The 22,318-nt window shown below is 44.3% G+C and overlaps 1 protein-coding gene across 1 annotated transcript in view; it reads right to left on the bottom strand.

The window, feature by feature from the left end:
- The window catches only part of LOC126151783 (allergen Cr-PI-like), a 79,712-nt gene that overhangs the window by 52,347 nt on the left and 5,047 nt on the right, over positions 1–22,318 (bottom strand). The window contains exons 3-4 of the mRNA XM_049915965.1: positions 8,161–8,291; positions 7,905–8,063 (exon numbers count right to left, since the gene is read on the bottom strand). Of these exons, the coding sequence (XP_049771922.1) occupies positions 7,905–8,063; positions 8,161–8,291 (290 nt within the window). The remainder of the gene's footprint in view (positions 1–7,904; positions 8,064–8,160; positions 8,292–22,318) is intronic.

Below are 22,318 nucleotides of genomic sequence, written 5' to 3' on the forward strand. Positions count from 1 at the left end.
CAGTTGATGTTACCAGTAAATAATCAATGACGTACATCGCGTGGCAACAGGGACATCTAAAACCAAACACTGGTGCTGCACAACGTTACCAAACGTCGCCGAGAGAGCATGTTCCCCATGATTATAACGTTCTGTCTGTGTGTATCTTTTATGATCAATGAGTTGGTGAAATTGAATTGTAACATGAAAACAAAGCGTTCCCAGACCCATGTTCATATAACATAATTTCTTCGTCTACGTATGAGGTATGTGTACTGCCATTTGTGTCGTGCATTTTTGTTATACTGTGTGTAATCTGAATCGTAAATTTAAAACAAACGGTTAAGTCTGTTAAGCTGATCATGACCAATCAGACGCTATGTTTTTACAAATATAATGATATACAATATAAGCAATAATATACAGTGTAGCCGGCCGAAGTGGCCGTGCGGTTAAAGGCGCTGCAGTCTGGAACCGCAAGACCGCTACGGTCGCAGGTTCGAATCCTGCCTCGGGCATGGATGTTTGTGATGTCCTTAGGTTAGTTAGGTTTAACTAGTTCTAAGTTCTAGGGGACTAATGACCTCAGCAGTTGAGTCCCATAGTGCTCAGAGCCATTTGAACCATTTTATACAGTGTATACTAGAACTAAGCGGGAACAACAAGAATGGAGACGATATTTCAGTTCCTGTGTTGTTGAGAAGTGCGATGTAATGTTCATTCGGACAAGCATGCATATCCGAAGAACAATGACTCGCACATCTCAACAGTACACACACTGCAATATCCTATTTATCTGCCGACATCGGGCAAGCATTAAAGTTCGGAACATTCATTTCCTCGCAACTGAAATCCGCTCCTTGGTCACGGAACTTCCGGAGAACTGCTGTGTGAACGTTCTCATTGTTGAAAAAGTTCTTCCCCCTACCCTCCACCCCCCAGAAGTTCTTTCAGCTTGCCGGAAAGATGGAAATCGCGTGGAGCAAGAACTGGTCTTCCCCATCATTCAGCTTCTCTGTGGCCGATTGGACCGATATTACTACGGCTGGAGACAACACTGCATTTGATTCATTGGCCTAGAATTTCACAGTGAATCTGTCTACAATTTCGACGTTTTGCCCACAATAACCGTACAGTACAGCGCACTTTAACTCTGGAGTAAGTTGCTAGCTCCCGCGCCTTCCGAATCGCACAGTGTGATGCGCCTGTCATTTGTACTGCAGCAGAACTGTGTCTGCAGTATACCCAAACGCGTACTCTCTTCTGACAATGTACGACTCTTCTTGCGCAATGGGTTCACCGCGGAACGTCATGCGTAATTTACTTCCTGAGGTCCCTACCTATCAGGCCACTGTACGTTAATGTGATTGAACTGCATTGAACCTCATAAAAAAGTTTATTTTGCAGCAATCCAAACGTATGTTTCGTGCAGAGCCCTTCGTTGCCAACACCAAACCATAGCAAGAAAAGTAATCATCGCCTTTTTATCTACGTGGTGAACTGAAGTGGTACGTAGTCAGAAAGTTGGCTGCGATAAGAATATGCCTCATTCAGCGACTCTGGCGCGAAATAAAGCTTCTAACTTATATCCTAATTGAAATTTATTGCGTCAATTACTAGCATGGCAATAAGAGCATCTCTAAAGAATAGTCCAGCCGTGTAGGAACTGCTGTAAATGGCAAGCAGATGTCTGTATGGATTTGACACATGGTTGTCTTATTGATATTCTAGATGATTAGGATAGGTCCCTGCGCCTCGTCTTCTTTTCGCTCCATACTCGTGGATAACAATACGAACGAACTACACTGTACGACCATGCATCGAAGTTTAACACCTGGTGCTAAAATACTCGAGGTGTGAAAATGCGGATTTCTTAGAACAGAGAAACTTCTCAAGAACCCCGATAAAAGTTACGTACCGATTTCGAAGAGAGGAGAAAAATCATCCCGTTTAATTAATGATCGTAGAATGTCTTGTTGTAGAAGTGAATACCAAAACGCTGATACACCTCATAACTAGCCCCCCATTTAAGCGGTAATAATACTCATAAAGCACTAGTAAAAGGAATATGGCTGAAAGAAGAGTAGAACGTCGGCGAAATTTCAACTTTTGATTACGATTTATTTATACTGCAAAGGTAAGCTGGACGTTAGCGCGGAGGGTGGCGGGGGGTGGGGGTGGGGGTATTACAACAGAGATTACTGTGCAGATTGAGAATGTGAAATAACTGGATGAACAAAAGTACTGGATCAGATGCGGTAAATGGGTGCTCTTTCAAAAACCCTATCACATGGCCCGCAGTAGCGCAACATTCCACGAAAATTTAGAGTAATTTCTTCTTGATTATTTTATACTATTAGATGGAGGGGTAAGCTATAGGGAATGACGGGAAATGTGCAATATGTGAAAGAGCCAAAAAGGAATAATAAGAGTGGACGACTAAGTATGAAGTGGTAGGATTGGAAAGGGTGTAAGACAGAGATATAGTCATTCGCCCCCTGTACATCGAAGACGAAACGATGGGAATAAAAGAAAGGTTCAAGAGTGGGGTTAAAATTCAGGGTGAAAGGATATCAGTGATACGATTTGCTGATGACATTGCTGTCCTAAGTGATAGTGAAGAAGAATTACATGATGTGCTAATGATAAGTCGAATGAGTATAGAATATAGATTGAGAGTAAATCGAAGTGCAGAATATGAATTGAGAGCAAATCGAAGAAAGACGAAAGTAATGAGAAGTAGCAGAAATGAGAACATCGAGAAACTTAACATCAGGATTGATGGTCACAAAGTGGATGAAGTTAATGAATTCCACTATGTAAGCAGCAAAATAACCAACGACGGACGGAGCAAGGAGGACATCAAAAGCAGATTAGAACTGGAAAAAAGGGCATTCCTTGCCAAGGGAATTCTGCTAGTATGAAACACAGACATTAAACTAAGGAAGAAATGTCTGAGAATGAACTTCTGGAGTTCAGCAGAGTATGGCAGTGAGACATGGATTGTGGGAAAACCGGAACAAATGGTTCAAATGGCTCTGAGCGCTATGCGACTCAACTTCTGAGGTCATTAGTCGCCTAGAACTTAGAACTAATTAAACCTAACTAACCTAAGGACATCACACACATCCATGCCCGAGGCAGGATTCGAACCTGCGACCGTAGCGGTCGCTCGATTCCGGACTGTAGCGCCCAGAACCGCACGGCTACTCTGGCCGGCAAAACCGGAACAGAAGAGACTCGAAGTAAAGTAGTTGAGATGTGGTGCTACAGAAGAATGTTGAAAATTAGGTGGACTAATAAAGTAAGGAATGAGGAAGTTCTCCGCAGAATCAGTGAGGAAAGGAATATATGGAAAACACTGACAAGGAGAAACCACAGGATGATAGGTCACCAGAGAATAACTTCCATGGTACTAGAGGGAGCTACAGAGTGTACAAATTATGGAAGAAAACAGAGATTGGGATATATCCAGCAAATAATTGAGGCCGTAGGTTGCAAGTGCTACTCTGGGATGTTGGCACAGGAGAGGAACCCGTGGCGGGGCACATCAAACCAGTCAGAAGACTGATGACACAGAAAAAGAAGATTGGGGACTCAAGCCATTGGGATGAGTAGTAAACACAGCGTTTCGTGTGATGTTCTAAATTCCTTATCCAGAAATAATCTTGAGTGGTTAGGGAACCCACTGAAGCTGATATCGTTTTAGATCTCATGATTACGAACAGGCCCGAACTTTTTGTATCAAATTACGTAGAGAAGGGAGGTAGTGATCCTAAGGTCGGTATAACATCACTGAATACGTCAGTAGGAATGTTCAGAAAGGTAGTAAGATATTCCTGCTAAGTAAATGCTACAAGATACAGATTTCAGTCTACCTCATCTATCAAAATCAAGCAGTCCATGAAATCTCCATTACTGAGTATAAATGGACAAAATTCGAGAGTACTGAACATCACGCCTTAAACTGACAGGTGAGAGGCATTTGAGAGTTGAGAATAATCCTTCGGATTTAACAGACATGTAGGAAAGTAATGCCGAAAACAAATAGAACTTCACCACCTAACTAAAGCGTTTCGACAAAGAGAAACAAAGTTACTCCGAAAACACAGAGAATTTCAAGACATGACCTACGCCTTTTTGACAAAGAGAATTTGATCGAAGCCAAAATGAGCGTTAAGAGAATAATGCGCAAAGGGTTCAACAAAATGGAATATAAAATTCTAAGCACCTATCTGATACAAAATCCTTTTCAGTTTTTGTTTTAATTAATGACAGCGAATGCAGCACAGTCATCTCACCAGTTAATCACGGACCATACTGACAGCAAAAACGAAAGATGATAGAGAGCTGAAATCCTAAATTTCGTGCTGCGAATCTGCTTAACTGAGGAAATTCGTAGAGCGATTACTCCTTAAAATCGTCGCACTAACAGCATAATGGCAGATATCGAATTCAGTGGCATGAGAATACAAAATCAGCTGAAATTGGTCGAATGAGATAAGACTGCTGCTCATGATGGGATTCCTGTACGATTCTAGATAATGTGAAACAGCTTTCCCCGTTTCTAAAAGTAGTCTGTTGTAAGACACTGGAAAAATTAAATTTTCCAGGTGATTAGTATAAGTGCAGGTCATTCCCTTTCTTAAGAAGGGCGGACGAACAAATGTAAACATCTCTAGGCCTATATCGCCAACCTCAACCTATTGCAGAATTTTGGAACACGTTTTGTGGACAACAAAAATCTCTATGGGAATCAATACGTGTCTACATCTACATCTACATGGTTACTCTGCAATTCACACTTAAGTGCCTGGCAGAGGGATCATCGAACCATTTTCATACTGCTTCTCTACCATTCCACTCTCGAATGGCGCGTGGAAAAAAGGGACACCAAAATTTTTCCATTAGAGCTCTGATTTCTCTTATTTTATTGTGATGATCATTTCTCCCTACGTAGGTGGGTGTCAAGTAAATATTTTTGCATTCGAAAGAGAAAGTTGGTGATTGAAATTTCGTAAATAGATCTCGCCGCAAAGAAGACCGCCTTTGTTGCAGTGGCTGCCACCCCATCTCGCGTATCATATCAGTGACACTCTCACCCCTATTGCGCGAAAACAAGAAACGAGCTGCCCTTCTTTGCACTTTTTTCGATATCCTCGGTCAATCCTACCTCATAAGGATCCCACACCGCGCAGCAATATTCCAGCAGAGGACGGACAAGTGTAATGTAGGCTGTTTCTTTAGTGGGTTTGTCGAATCTTCTAAGTGTTCTGCCAACACAGCGCAGTCTTTGTTTCGCCTTCTCCACAATATTATCTATTTGGTATTTCCTATTTAAGTTGCTCGTAATTGTAATTCCTAGGTATTTAGTCGAATTGACAGGCCTTAGACTTGTGCGAATTATCGTATACCCAAAATTTATCGGAATTATTTTAGTAGCCATGTGGATGACCTCGCAATTTTCTTTGTTTAGTGCCAATTGCCACTTTTCACACCATACAGAGATTCTATCTACATAATTTTGTAATTGGAATTGATGGTCTGATGATTTTACTAGATGGTAAAATCCAGCGTCATCTGCAAACGATCTAAGAGGGCTGTTCAGATTATCACCTAGATCATTTATGTAAATCAGAAACAGCAGAGGGCCTATGACACTACCTTGCGGAACTCCAGATATCACTTCTGTTGTACTCCATGATTTACCGTCTATGACTAGGAACTGTGACCTCTCTGAGAGTAAATCACGAATCCAGTCACACAACTGAGACGATACTCCATATGCACGCAATTTGGTTCATAGTCGCATGTGAGGAACAGTATCGAAAGGCTTCTGGAAATTTAGGAATATGGAATCGATCTAAGATCCCTTGTCGACAGCACTCATTACTTAGTGGGAATAAAGACCTATCTGCGTTGCACAAGAACGATATTTTTTTAATCCATGTTGGTTATGTATCAATAAGTCACTTTCTTCAAGGTGATTTATAATGTTCGAATACAGTATATGCTCCAAAATACTACTGCAAATTGAGGTCAGTGATAAGGGTTTGTAATTCAGTGGGTTACTCCTGTTTCCTCTCTTGAATATTGGTGTGCTTGTGCTAATTTCCAGTTTTTAGGAACAGACCTTTCGTCAAGTGAGCGGATGTATATGATTGCTAAGAAAGGCGCTATTGTGTCTGCATACTCTGAAAGGAACCTGATTGGTATACCATCAGGACCGGAAGACTTGCCTTTCTTAAGTGATTTGAGTTGTTTCGCAACATCTAAGATACCTACTTTTATGTCACTCATGTTAACAGCAGTTCTGGCTTGGAATTCTGGAATATTTACTTCGTCTTCTTTCGTGAAGGAATTACAGAAAACTGTATTTAGTAACTCCGCATTAGTGGCACCATAATCGGTGACATTTGCATCGCTATGGCGCAGTGACGGTATAGACCGTTTTTTTTCCACTGGTGTACTTTACATACGACCAGAATCTCCTTGGGTTTTATACCACATTTTGAGTCAATGTTTCATTGTGTAAACTATTAAAAGCATCTCGCATTGGTGTCCGCACTAAATGTTATGCAATCAACGATGGTGTGGAAAACAGCTTACTCTGTTCATCCACGGGAGCAAGATGATAGGTGATGCTGGAGCCCAGGTTCATCCTGTGTGCCTTAACTTTCGGAAACTTCCAATACAGTTCCGCGCTGTAGCCTATTGAACAAAATGTAAGGGTGCAGAATACCAGACCACGTTGGTGACTGAGTCGAAGAGCTACCATAAAATGGAATGTAGCATGTCGTTCTTAAGGGAAAGATAATCGGATGTAAAAGCAACTTCGTGCTTACACAAATGATAATGTCGGTAGGCTGTTCGCGGATAATGCTGTCTATACAGAGAAGATCTGCAGAGGATGAACTCTTAGTAGAGGGATTGGCGTTTAATCTTCGATATAAGCTAAAATTTAAAGTGTTGCACAAAAATAGGCGGAATTACCAGTTATTTTTCGATTATGCGTTTGTCAAAAAGTCACTAAAACAGTCACAGCTGTTAAATATCGAGGAGTACGTGTACGGAGCGATTTAAAATGGAAGGAACACATAAAAACAATCGTAAGACAGATGCGTGGCTGAGATTCACGGTAAAAATCCTCAGGAAGTGGACTCTACTCATGAATACTATAGCTTGCAAAATCTACTTTCGATAAATACTTGAGTATTGCTCCTCAGAATGAGACCCTTACAGTGTGGAACTGATAAATGAAATAGAGGAAATCCAAAGAAGAGCAACGTGTTTTGTCATGGGTTCGTTAAATAAGCGTGACGGAGGTTCGCAATAAATCCTAGTGACAGGCGCTGTGCGAGAGCGTTATGCCTCACGATGTGATTTACTGTTAAAATTGCGACTGGTACCTTTGCTAGAAGGGTCAACTAATATATTGCTTCATCTTATATGTACATGTCTTACGAAAAGACCATGAACGTAAAATTTGACAGATTTGGGGTCATACGGAAACTAACCAACTGTTGTTCTCACGCACCATTCACGACTGGAACCAGAAGAGGGAGCTTCTCCTAGTGTTTAGACATCCATTTAGATGCAATCGTATACCGGGCTACAGAACTGAGTATCTCTCTTAGATAAAGTCAGGAGTACCGACATCCACGAAAATTCATTTCATATTATTGGTCACACATCTAATGAAATAAGATGCTAAACGACGGAGACAATTGTTTACACAGCATTATAAGGGCACTCAGATCAAGAAACGGAAACAGTGCTTTACACGTTACATAATTAAACACTCTGTGGTATGTTAGCCCTGACTTCCCCTTCACACACTCTACCAGTTACGCGCTTGATGAGTCCTGATACCTTCCTCAGTCTCATTTACACTACATTATTTCATAGTGTTGATTCCCCTTTACCTTCCAAAAAGTTTCGAAGTCGGTAGCAGAATGAAGAACTTTGTACAGCTGCTTCATCTGCCACAAGTGTGCCGTATACGTCATGCTGAAGTCCTTGTTTCTCTCCAGGAACACGTGGTGGTCGTACAAGTACATGAAGCGTTCCAGCACGGTGGGATCCTGAAACGGTCAGACCCGTAACCTTACACATTTCTTCTTTAGGTTTTCTCAGTAAGTAATGCGTTCCGTTATTGTTAAGTACAACTGATATGCGTACCTTGAATTTGTCCTTCATTGATTCCCATTTAAATGCCTTCAACACTTCATCGTGTTCTGGGATCAATACCGGCTGCTGAATCTTGACAAAGAGCCTCAGAACCTCCAACTGATGATGGGCGAAGTCGGCACCTGTTGAAAATACAGGAACAATAGATGTAAGATGGAGTTGGTGTGCTAATTACTAACGGGGTAGGTCCCATTAAGTAGCAGTTCAGAGAAAAATTTCTTATTTCGGTAGATTTAGCATTGGGCATTTGATGTAACGTACTTAGGATTATATTGAAACAAACTTATCTTTTTTTAGAGGCTAGGAAGGATCCAGCATTTTGATTAGAAACGCTTTCAATATTAATGTATTGTATGAAAATCTGTTCCAAACATTTACCAGAAGAAGGAATCTGTTGTAAAGTTAATGAAGTATTTATTATTTCAAAAATAATCGCCAATATATGTGTCCCACTCTGAGACAAGACGGTTATCGCGTTCATGGAAAAATGTTTGCGTCTCCCTATTGAACCATCACGGTAACGCGGCGTGCATTTCATCTCCAAAGCGAATCGTTGGCACGATTTCTTTCTTTCTTCAGGGCGCCAGTAATATGGAAATCGCTGATGAAAAATCGGGACTGTATGGGAGATGTATAAGGGCTCCCAGATAGACTTTTCCAGCGTAGTCGAAGCAACCTGTGACAGCATATTGGCGGGCAACAGGATGTCCGTCAACCCACTGTCCACATGCAGGATCTGAAGTGCGGCATTATATCCTCCACCGCCATTCAAGGGCTCCCACACAGGCTTTTGCGTCGTAGTCAATGCAACCTGTGACAGCATATGGGCGAGCATAAGGATGTCCGTCTGCCTGTTATTCATTTGCTTTCTGAAGCACGGTGCAGGCGTCGTATGCAACAGCATACAGTTAATCAACATTTTGTATCTCCACCTGCAAGGTGTCAAGTGCGGCATTATATCCTCCACGGCCGTCGTACGCGCCTGCGAGTCACAGACGCTGATGGGAAGACGCGCTTAAACAGGAGCCGTCTGTGGCGAAGGTGTACACTCCTGGAAATGGAAAAAAGAACACATTGACACCGGTGTGTCAGACCCACCATACTTGCTCCGGACACTGCGAGAGGGCTGTACAAGCAATGATCACACGCACGGCACAGCGGACACACCAGGAACCGCGGTGTTGGCCGTCGAATGGCGCTAGCTGCGCAGCATTTGTGCACCGCCGCCGTCAGTGTCAGCCAGTTTGCCGTGGCATACGGAGCTCCATCGCAGTCTTTAACACTGGTAGCATGCCGCGACAGCGTGGACGTGAACCGTATGTGCAGTTGACGGACTTTGAGCGAGGGCGTATAGTGGGCATGCGGGAGGCCGGGTGGACGTACCGCCGAATTGCTCAACACGTGGGGCATGAGGTCTCCTCAGTACATCGATGTTGTCGCCAATGGTCGGCGGAAGGTGCACGTGCCCGTCGACCTGGGACCGGACCGCAGCGGCGCACGGATACACGCCAAGACCGTAGGATCCTACGCAGTGCCGTAGGGGACCGCACCGCCACTTCCCAGCAAATTAGGGACACTGTTGCTCCTGGGGTATCGGCGAGGACCATTCGCAACCGTCTCCATGAAGCTGGGCAACGGTCCCGCACACCGTTAGGCCGTCTTCCGCTCACGCCCCAACATCGTGCAGCCCGCCTCCGGTGGTGTCGCGACAGGCGTGAATGGAGGGACGAATGGAGACGTGTCGTCTTCAGCAATGAGAATCGCTTATGCCTTGGTGCCAATGATGGTCGTATGCGTGTTTGGCGCCGTGCAGGTGAGCGCCACAATCAGGACTGCATACGACCGAGGCACACAGGGCCAACACCCGGCATCATGGTGTGGGGAGCGATATCCTACACTGGCCGTACACCACTGGTGATCGTCGAGGGGACACTGAATAGTGCGCGGTACATCCAAACCGTCATCGAACCCATCGTTTTACCATTCCTAGACCGGCAAGGGAACTTGCTGTTCCAACAGGACAATGCACGTCCGCATGTATCCCGTGCCACCCAACGTGCTCTAGAAGGTGTAAGTCAACTACCCTGGCCAGCAAGATCTCCGGATCTGTCCCCCATTGAGCATGTTTGGGACTGGATGAAGCGTCGTCTCACGCGGTCTGCACGTCCAGCACGAACGCTGGTCCAACTGAGGCGGCAGGTGGAAATGGCATGGCAAGCCGTTCCACAGGACTACATCCAGCATCTCTACGATCGTCTCCATGGGGGAATAGCAGCCTGCATTGCTGCGAAAGGTGGATATACACTGTACTAGTGCCGACATTGTGCATGCTCTGTTGCCTGTGTCTATGTGCCTGTGGTTCTGTCAGTGTGATCATGTGATGTATCTGATCCCAGGAATGTGTCAATAAAGTTTCCCCTTCCTGGGACAATGAATTCACGGTGTTCTTATTTCAATTTCCAGGAGTGTATTTGCGCGGTTGTATGTCCGAAATGTAATAGACTATTCATTACGCCGCGAAAAGTTGAAAACGCACCTCAAGTCGACTTCCTTTCTTTCATCAGTCGCGTTTTCATTTGACTGTCCCTCGTATAAAACAGTAGTTACTCTTACGATGGATGTCACTCTAGGAAGGTAAACCCACATGAGATAACGTTCATCCGGTTTATTAGAGCACTTAATGTAGTGCGCACAACACAGGTTCCCAGAAAAGGTGAAAAAATTGTAGCGAAACTATACTACTACAACATCAAGCCATTCGATGTGTCTGGTGAGTATATGAAAACTAAGGAAAACGGGACTGATTAGTCGTTTAATTTCAAAAAAATTGTTCTGTGTGAGTAAAGCGCCGAGTTGCAGCTGCTGCCGCAGGGAGTTCATTACGGATAATATCTCTGGTTTGAAGGTACTACTTAATATGTATGTTATTTCACATGGGTGGGTGACGAGATCAGGCGTGAGGAATAGCACGTGTTTCTAGATAGATGGAAATATTTGATATTAATATTTATTGAATGTCGTCGGCAAATACGTTGGCACCACTACATCACAATAGTAGCTCCCACCAGATTCGCCGGTAATAGGCAGTATTCTGATCTATTTGGACAACTAACGCGTTTTGTTTTAAGTGGTCCACCTAGCTTGGCTTCTATGAACGCAGTATTTACATTTATCCTTATTTCGTCCTGTAATGTTAGGACAAAGAAGGTAAGACTTTAATTAGAGTGTGTACATCTTCTCTGTGGAGTGAGAAAGCATTTAACAGAGCGAACCAGAGTATTGTCCCTAAGGCCTTAAGAGGTGTTGGTGCAGACAGGAAGAACGGGAGACTGGTAAAGGAACTCTGTATAAGAAACAAATCGGTAGTAAGTGCTGTGATTAGGAAACAAATGAAACGAGTATTGGAAGAGTTGTTAAAGAAGTCGCCACCGCAGAGAAGCTAATAGACAAAGCATTAGATAAAACAAGACGCAATGTAGTAGGAGAAGAGAAAATAAAGCAGATGATGAATCGTGTTGACTGAATCAGATATATAACTATAGTTCATGACGGAGAGGATTGTGAAAGTCTGAAAAGAAGTTAGAGGACAAATGTAGGAAAACATTATGTGACGAGAATCAACAAACATTAAAAAGGTTCAAGGAAGGACTTTGGAAAAAGTAAAGCATTCAGTTGTGACAGAAAATGGAAGCTGTGTGGAGGAAATAAGAGCAACAATATCTACTGTCAGAGGAGATTTTGAAAAGGAGAGCGATTTGTTTATAGCCAGTAGAATTCCCGTTGAATTAAGGAAGAGAGTTCTTTGTCTTGACTATAGTAATCAAATAACGCTTCTCGCGGGTTTCTACGTCAGGACCGCTGGCGTAGCGGTAACTTCATTTATGAGCCGCTGCGTGGAGTTATGATTAATATTCGGACAACTAAGTTAGGTAACTGAGGATTAACTCCAGATTTTAGTGTAACTAAAAATTAAACTATTTAATCAGCGCACGCCAGAAAAGTCTGGGGAGACACGACTTGATCGACAAACATAGTCATAAATTATATGTGCAACCCTCCCTCGTGAATCAGTCTGCCTATTAGTGAAAACCGTATCAATGTCTCTAGAATAGTTCTGATATTAGCCATCAGAAAAATGCGGCGGGGTCCTTAATAGTATACTAGCGATTCGCCCGGGCTTCGCAAGGGTAGCACTAAGTACACTCCTGGAAATTGAAATAAGAACACCGTGAATTCATTGTCCCAGGAAGGGGAAACTTTATTGACACATTCCTGGGGTCAGATACATCACATGATCACACTGACAGAACCACAGGCACATAGACACAGGCAACAGAGCACGCACAATGTCGGCACTAGTACAGTGTATATCCACCTTTCGCAGCAATGCAGGCTGCTATTCTCCCATGGAGACGATCGTAGAGATGCTGGATGTAGTCCTGTGGAACGGCTTGCCATGCCATTTCCACCTGGCGCCTCAGTTGGACCAGCGTTCGTGCTGGACGTGCAGACCGCGTGAGACGACGCTTCATCCAGTCCCAAACATGCTCAATGGGGGACAGATCCGGAGATCTTGCTGGCCAGGGTAGTTGACTTACACCTTCTAGAGCACGTTGGGTGGCACGGGATACATGCGGACGTGCATTGTCCTGTTAGAACAGCAAGTTACCTTGCCGGTCTAGGAATGGTAGAACGATGGGTTCGATGACGGTTTGGATGTACCGTGCACTATTCAGTGTCCCCTCGACGATCACCAGTGGTGTACGGCCAGTGTAGGATATCGCTCCCCACACCATGATGCCGGGTGTTGGCCCTGTGTGCCTCGATCGTATGCAGTCCTGATTGTGGCGCTCACCTGCACGGCGCCAAACACGCATACGACCATCATTGGCACCAAGGCAGAAGAGACTCTCATCGCTGAAGACGACACGTCTCCATTCGTCCCTCCATTCACGCCTGTCGCGACACCACTGGAGGCGGGCTGCACGATGTTGTGGCGTGAGCGGAAGACGGCCTAACGGTGTGCGGGACCGTAGCCCAGCTTCATGGAGACGGTTGCGAATGGTCCTCGCCGATACCCCAGGAGCAACAGTGTCCCTAATTTGCTGGGAAGTGGCGGTGCGGTCCCCTACGGCACTGCGTAGGATCCTACGGTCTTGGCGTGCATCCGTGCGTCGCTGCGGTCCGGTCCCAGGTCGACGGGCACGTGCACCTTCCGCCCACCACTGGCGACAACATCGATGTACTGTGGAGACCTCACGCCCCACGTGTTGAGCAATTCGGCAGTACGTCCACCCGGCCTCCCGCATGCCCACTATACACCCTCGCTCAAAGTCCGTCAACTGCACATACGGTTCACGTCCACGCTGTCGCGGCATGCTACCAGTGTTAAAGACTGCGATGGAGCTCCGTATGCCACGGCAAACTGGCTGACACTGACGGCGGCGGTGCACAAATGCTGCGCAGCTAGCGCCATTCGACGGCCAACACCGCGGTTCCTGGTGTGTCCGCTGTGCCGTGCGTGTGATCATTGCTTGTACAGCCCTCTCGCAGTGTGCGGAGCAAGTATGGTGGGTCTGACACACCGGTGTCAATGTGTTCTTTTTTCCATTTCCAGGAGTGTAGGATGGTCGGACGACTTATGGCGTACAGACAATTTTGTTTGATGGGCACTGCGCAGAGTTATGGTTAAAATCAGGGAACGGCGTCAGGTAACTGAATTTCATCATGTTCATAAAAGTTAAACGTTTCACCAGCATACGCCACTTGCTGGCATACTGCAACGCCTAAAGGCGTGAGCGGACTGCTCGACCGCGACCCGCTAACGAGGAAAGCCGTGTATCAAAGGCTCCGCTTCCGCTGCCTTTCCTTTGTCGACAGGGCGGCAGTCTTAGTACGCCACGAGTATCAAAAAAACGTACAGCATTTTCTGAGAGTAGCCTTCACTTTTACATGCGACACATCTTCCGAAAGACGAAAACTGAATTTCGAAAACCGTTCGCGTGTTAAGGTCTGAAGCGAATTTGCTAGCTCAGGTAAATATGACGCCCGGAAAACAGCCGTTACAGTTTCTAATGTAGTCAGTGCAATTGCTGTTTCCCTTCAATTATACGAGATGTGAACAGCTTCATTCTACATTTCTACTTATCCTTCGCTGTACAAAAAGCCACTCTGTCCATATTAGCAGAAAATTTTTAAAAACAAGTCGAAATCTGACAGACCAAGCACGTTTCAGAACCGGTTGCGTTTACATAGGAGCGAAAATCTATTGCAGAATTGTAAAACGGGCAACTAGAAGTGAATTTCCAGAATCGATCTTGAAATGTTCTCATGACCACCCAGCAGCACTACTGGTTTACGAAATCCGCTTTTGGGAGCCCCATGTAATCGCTGTTATACAGACAGAAAAAACGAGGCGGGGGACTGTAATTCATCATAGTTCAGCCAATTTGCACCACATATTTTTAAGTTACACACACAGATCTTCAGTGAAAAAAACCTTATCAAAATATTTACAGTACTTCCTTCGATTAGCCATCATATGCAGACGGATCTAGGAGTAGTAAACAAAACGTCCTCGGTCCCGTGCCCCAATCCCGCCACTGCTTAAATTCTGATTAATAAACAGCACTTGGCGGCCGAAGATTCCCAGCATAAGAAGTCAGCCTCGTTCTGCCAGCGGCCTTGTGAAAGAGGACGGAGGAGCGGACAGAGGTTCAGGGCACTCTCTTGTCCTAGAGCTGGGAAACTGTCCCTGAAGCCGGAAGAATCAGCAGTGATCAGCGGCATGAAAACGCAGAAGACAATGGAAACCACGGCATTAAAGACACGTAAAGTGTTTCCACAGGACATGCGGCTCGTAATTGAAAATTGTCATGATGATCTCTCCATTGGCAAAAGAATCCGGAATAGTCCCCCATTCAGATCTCCGGGAGGGGACTACCAAGGGGGAGGTTACCATGAGAAAAAGATTGAATAATCAACGAAACGATAACTTTATATGAATCGGGGCGCGGAATATCAGAAGCTTGAACGTGGAAGGAGAACTGGAAAATCTGTAAAGGGAAATGCAAAGGCTCAATATAGATATAATGGGGATCAATGAAGTGAAGTGAAAGGCAGACAAGGATTTCTGCTCAGATAGGTATAGGGTAATATCAACAGCAGCAGAAAATGGTAAAACAAGAGTAGGAGTCGTTATGAATAGCAAGGCAGGGAAGAGAGTGTGTAACTGTGAATAGTTCAGTGAGAGGGTTGTTGTTATCAGACTAAACTAAACTGCTCCCGAACAGGTCATGAAGGCGTAACGGTACCGACCGGCCGCCGTGTCATCCTCAGACCACAGGCGTCAGTGGATGCGGATGTGGAGGATCATGTGGTCAACACAACGTTTCCTGGCAGTATGTCAGTTTCCGAGACCGACAGCAAAACAACACCGACAGCGAGAGTTCACGTATATATGCTGACGTCACAAGCTGAAGATGAGATAGAGTACATGAAGATATTGAAAGGGTAAGGGAGACGAAAATTTAATAGTCACGGGAGACTGGAATGCAATTTTGGGGGAAATGTAGAAGAAAAGGTTACAGGAGAACATGGGCTTTGGACAAGGAATGAGAGAGGAGAAAGACTAATGGAGGTTTGTAACACGTTTCAGCTAGTAATAGTGAATAATCTGTTCAAAAATCACAAGAGGAGGAGGTATACTTGGAAGAGGTCAGATGATACCGGAAAAATTTCAGTTAGACTACAGCGTGGTCAGAAAGAGATTCGAAAATCATACTGGATTGTAAGGCGTACCCAGGAACATGTATAGACTCAGATCACAATGTCGTAGTGATGAAGAGTAGGCTGAAGTTTAAGCCATTATTCAGAAATAATCATTACGCAAAGAAGTGGGATACAGAAGTACTAAGGAATGATGAGATACGATTAAAGTTCTCTGTGGATATAGATAGAGCAGTAAGCAATAGTTCAGTAGGCAGGACAGTTGAAGAGGAATGGACATCTCTAAATATGGCCATCACAGAAGTCGGAAAGGAAAACATAGCTACAAAGAAGGTAACTGCGAAGAAATCATAGGTAGCTGAAGAAATACTTCATTTGATCGATGAAAGGAGGAAGTATAAAAATGTTCAAGAAAACTCAGGAATACAGAAATACAAGTCGCTGAGGAATGAAGTAAATAGGAAGTGTAGGGAAGCTAAGACGAAATGGCTGCATGATATATATGAAGCAATCGAAAAAGAAATGATTGTCGGAAGGACAGATTCAGCGTACAAGAAAGTCAAAAGAACCTTCGGTGACATTAAAAGCAAGGGTACTAACATTGAGAGTGCAACGGTAATTCAACTGCTAAATGCAGAGGAGAGAAGGGATTGGTGGAAAGAGTACATTGAAAGTCTCTATGAGTAAGAAAATTTGTATGATGTGATAGAAGAGGAAACAGAAGTCGATTTAGAAGAGATAGGGATCCAGTATTAGAATCCGAATTCAAAAGAGCTTTGGAGGACTTAAGGTCAAATAAGGCGGAAGGAATAGATAACAGTCGAGGAGTATTTCTAAAATCATTGGAAGAAGTGGCAACAAAACGACTATTCACGTTGGTGTGTAGAAAGTGTGAGTCTGGCGACATACCATCTGACTTTCGGAAAAATATCATCCACACAATTCCGAAGACTGCAAATGCTAATATGTGAGAGAATTATCACACAAATCAGCTTAGCAGCTCATGCATCCAATTTGCTAACAAGAATAATACACAGAAGAATGGAAAAGAAAATTGACGATGTGCTAGATGACGATCAGTTTAGCTTTAGAAAAGGTAAAGGCACGAGAGAGGCCATTCTGACGTTGCGGTTGATAATGGACGCAAGACTACAAAACAATTAAGACACGCTCATAGGCTTTGTAGACCTGGAAAAAGCCTTAGACAATGAAAAATGGTGCAAGATGCTCGAAATTCTGAGAAAAATAGGGGTAAGCTATAGTGAGAGAAGGGTAATGTACAACATGTGGGAATAATAAGAGTGGACGACCAAGAACGAACTGCTCGCATTAAAAAGGGATAAGAAAGGGACGTAGTCTTTCTCCCCTACTGTTCAATATGTACATCGAAGAAGCAATGATATAAATAAAAGAAAGATTCAAAAGTGGAATTAAAATTCAAGGTGAAAGGATATCAATGATACGATTCGCTGATAACATTGCTATCCCGAGTGAAAGTGAAGAAGTATTACATGATCTGCTGAATGTAATAGACAGTCTAATGAGTAGAAACTATGGATTGAGATGAAATCGAAGAAAGACGAAAGTAATGACAGGTAGCACAAATTAGAAAATCGTGATCTTTACACTAGGATTGTTGGTCACGAAGTAGATGAAGTTAATATGTTATACTATCCAGGCAGCAAACCAACCAATGACGGACCGCAAGGAGGAGAGTAAAGCAGACTAGCAATGGCAGAAAGGGCTTTCCTGGCAAAGAAATGTCTGCTAGTATCAAACATAGGCCATGAACGCCTTAAGGACAGCATTGTACGGTAGTGAAACATGGACTGGGGGAAATCCGGAACAGAAGAGAATCGAAGCATTTGAGATGTAGTGCTACAGACGAATGTTGAAAGTTAGGTGGACTGATAAAGAAAGGAATGAGGAGATTCTGTGTAGAATCGAAAGGGAAAGGAATATGTGGAAAACACTGATAAGGAGAAGGGACAGTATGATAAGACACCTGTTAAGATATGAGGGAATGACTTCCATCGTACTAGAGGGAACTGTAGAGAGGAAAAACTGTAGAGGCAGACAGAGATTGGAATACATCTAGCAAGTGATTGAGGATGTAGGTTGCAAGTGATACTCTGAGATGAAGAGGTTAGCACAGGAGAGGAATTTGTGGCGGGCCATATCAAACCAGTCAGAAGTCTGCTGACCCCCCCCCCCTACCAAAAAAAAGATACAGGCAGAACAAGGCGGTGGGGGACTTTATAACACATGTGGAAGGAGTGTGTGTGTGTATGCACAGAGCGTTCCGTGTAGATCATCTTGTGTTAGTATTTCGATTGGGCGTCACTTTGGCGAATTGCATCTCCCTATCCAGTTATCCAACCGGGAAAAGGCGACCTACAGTTTAATACGGAATCCGAATCATATTCCGTTTGTTTTGAAGATCCAAATTATTCTGAGGTGACTGGTAGGTTAAAAAAGGAAGATAAAAAAATCAAGGCCCAGGTGGAATTCTATCCCGCAACGTTGGTGTTGCCAAAGAGGTACTTTACCACTGGATCACCAAGCCCGATTTCGATTCTACCCCTCCAAACAGCACCTACAGTTTAACATGGGATCCGAAACAGTCATCTTTCTGTCGAATGTCCACATAATTGAGAGAAAATGCTAGGTTAAAATACAGTGTAAAGTCTGTGGTTCGACCGGGATTCGATCCCGCAACCTTTGGGGTTTCAGGCTCACGCTTTAGTGGTATACCACCAGGACCGACTGTTATACTGTTGACGCTTCGTTGTTCTCTTTAGTGGCAGCAGTACCGCTAGATGGCAGTGCCATCGTTTTCACAGCAGAGCCAGACTGTAATTCATCATAGTTCGGCAATTTTCCACGATATATTTATAATATTACAAACATGACCTTTCTCGTGAATCAGTTCAACTGTTAGTCAAAATCAGATCAAACTCCCTACAGTAGCTCCTGAGATTAGGCCGAACATACTGACAGAAGTGACCAGGGAACTTCAGTTTATACATAGGTGGCAGAACATATTCTGGTTAGGCTTTGTTGCTCCCCAGAGTTGCGGTAGTTGTTTACTGCTTTTCCCGCCATAATCCGCCTTCCTTGTGGACCAGTAGCTCGTAGCTCCCTTAAATGACACAAGATGTCACTCCAGATTCCAAGTAAAAATCTGACAGACAACAATATAATAGTTCAGACAGTTTGCACGAAACATTTACTCATTGTACACACAAAACTTTCCCGTTAAGTAGTCTATACACCAGTGAAAACCGTACCAATACCCCTATAGTAGTTCCCGAGATAATCTTTCACATACAGACTGAAAAACACAATGGGGGTATTTAACAATGCGTGTAGACAGCACGGAGTCATGGGCATTCAGAAAGGGAGAGGAAAAATGCTTGTCCTGTTGTGAAGTGTGGATGTGAAGAAAAATGCTAGAAGTGGAATGGACTTAACAGAGCGACGAACGAAGAATTACATAAAAAATTGAAGAAGACTGAAATTTAGCGGGAAGGAAAGAAAAATGGAAACATCTTAACTGGGGCATACGCTGCTAAAAATTGACTGCAAAGCAGGTTCTTTGAAGGTAAGATTGCGTGGAAGGGAGCTAGAGGAAAGAGGAAGATCTGGATTGCTGCCACGAAATCAACAGATTACTCGTTGGTAAAGCAAGAGAAAGAAAGTGGAGGGCTCCATTCGAATCCTACCTTAAGTTAGATATACTGAAGATGAAGTTTATCTGTTACTGGTATGTGTTACAATGTTACAGACTGAAATGAACGGGTGTATCAAACGGGTGTATCGGTCATTTGCGACTCCTGAAACGAAACGTCAGCGGGAATATTTTGACCGTATTTGATCGTATTTTGACCGTAGCACAGAACTCTCAAGTTGGAATTGGCAAATGTTCCGATATTCGCGGGATTTTCCGATTTTAAGGGTGCCATGACGTATGGCTTTCCCGGAGCCCACATGTCGCATCTTCTTGGCACTGCTAATAATTCAAATGTAATGCGTGTGTAATTTAAAAACAGTTGAGTATACCAAAGTTACCAATCCATAAGGATGTTGTCATCAGCCAATGAACTAAACGGACGCCTCATCGCATTCCAGAATTGTGCGTTTCGAAAACACCCAGCCGTTTGGCTTCCACTGTTGTATTTTCACCGCCACACCGCTATTTCCTGAACAGTATTTCAACTTCTCCCCCATATCAGCCACTGATTGCCCGTGACCATGTTGGCGCACCAATTAGCACGTCGACCACTACACCCTCCCCGACTGCGATTCTTTAAGGAATCGACCTCAGTCCGTGTAATTTGTGCGTCATGAGTTATGTTGCCTCGGCGCTTATACACACTACCTAACTTGACCTACTGTGTTTAACTGTTTTTTCCCACACCCGACTAGGTGCACGCTGGGCTGGTATCCACGTCCGGTCTCACTTACGTGATTCGTAAAAATTTTGAAAACGTTCTCACGCTTGCAGACGCTATAACACTACACGCAGAAGAATAGAATACGCAAATACCGATCCGGAGGAGAGAATGATGCAGGCTGCCTACGGAAAAGAGTATCCTCCTCCCCTCCTCCTCCTCCCGCACAGGCCATCAAGGCCCAAAGGTACCGACGGACCGCCGTGTCATCCTCAGCCCACAGGCGTCACAGGATGCGGATATGGAGGGGCATGTGGTCAGCACACCACTCTCCCAGCCGTATGTCAGTTTACGAGATCGGAGCCGCTGCTTCTCAGCCAAGTAGCTCCTCAGTTTGCCTCACAAGGGCTGAGTGCACCCCGCTTGCCAACAGCGCTCGGCAGACAGGATGGTCACTCAACCAAGTGCTAGCCGAGTCCGACAGCGTTTAACTTCGGTGATCTGACTGGAAACGGGGTAACCACTGCGGCAAGGCCGTTGGCTAAAAGAGTATCCTGCCGTACCAATAACACCAAATCCAGAATAACTTGCCGATCCCGTGAAATCACGGGAGAAAGCAAGGAAAACGAGCTTGGGATTATACATGTAAATGAGTAGATCATGACAGCTCTTTAAATATTTAAATTCGGCCAGTAATTGAACGAAATACTGAAAAACGAATAGTCGTGTATATAAGAGGGGGGAAAATAACAGACCCGCAACATTACAGACCAGTATCGTTAACACTGGTTTACTGCAGAAATCGTGGGCGTATTTTCAGTTCGAATATAACAGATTTCCTTGTGCAGGAATAGCTTCTGAGCTTCTGTCCACGAATCAGCATGCTTTTAGAAAGCATCGCTAGTGCTGAACTCAGCTAGCCCTTTTCTCACATGCGGACTATGGGCGAAGGGCATCAGGCAGCCGGCCGCTGTCGCTGAGCGGTTCTAGCCGCTTCAGACCGGAACCGCGCTGCTGCTACTGTCGCAGGTTCGAATCCTGCCTCGGGCATGGATGTGTGTGATGTCCTTAGGTTAGATAGGTTTAAGTAGTTCTAAGTCTAGGGGACTGATGACCTCAGATGTTAAGTCCCATAGTGCTCAGAGCCATTTGAACCATTTGAGCATCAGGCAGATTTTATGTTCCTAGATGTCCGGGAAGCATTTGGCAGACTATTAAAGAAGGTACGAGCTTACGGAATAGGTACCCAGTTATGTACGTGTCTCGAAGGCTTCTTAAGAGAACCACGTACGTTGTCTTCGACTGCGTGTGTTCATCAGAGACAAGGGAAGTGTGATGGGGCTGCTGTTATTTTCTATATACACTAACGACCGTCGGACAGGGTAGGCAGTTGTTTGTGGCTGTTTGCTGATGGTGTACAGGAAGTTGTCGTTGTTGAGTAACTATAAGGGGATCAAAATTCCTAGTTAGTGTTACGAAAGGCAGTTTCTTCGAAATCTAGAAAAAGTACGTTGATGCAAATGAATGCGAAAAAAAGTCCCGCAATGTTGCAATACGGCTTAGCAGTGTGCCGCTTGAGAAATTCACATCAATCAAATATCAAGGCGTAACACAGCACAGCGATATTAAGTGAAATGAGCAAGTGAGGATTGTAGTAGGGAAGGCAAATAGTCGACTTCGGTTTATTGGGAGAATTTCTAAAGTGTGGTTCGTCTGTGAAGGAGGCCGGATACAGGAGACTGGTGCGACACATTCTCGAGTACGGTACTGCTAGAGTGTTTGGGATTCGCAACAGGTCGGTTTAAAGGAAGACATCGAAGCAGATCAGAGGCGGGGTATTAGATTTATTACCTGTAGATTCGAATAACACGCAAAAGTTAGGAGATGCTTCGGGAACTCAAATGGAGGGAAGATGGCGTTCTTTTCGACGAACATTACTGCGAATATTTAGAGAACCGGAATTCTAAGCTGACTACAGACCGATTCTGCTGCCGCGAACGTAAACTTCGCTTAAGTGCTACTAAGAT

The sequence above is a fragment of the Schistocerca cancellata genome, chromosome 2 (genome assembly GCF_023864275.1).
Source record: "Schistocerca cancellata isolate TAMUIC-IGC-003103 chromosome 2, iqSchCanc2.1, whole genome shotgun sequence".
In the NCBI taxonomy this organism is placed as follows: Eukaryota; Metazoa; Arthropoda; class Insecta; order Orthoptera; family Acrididae; genus Schistocerca; species Schistocerca cancellata.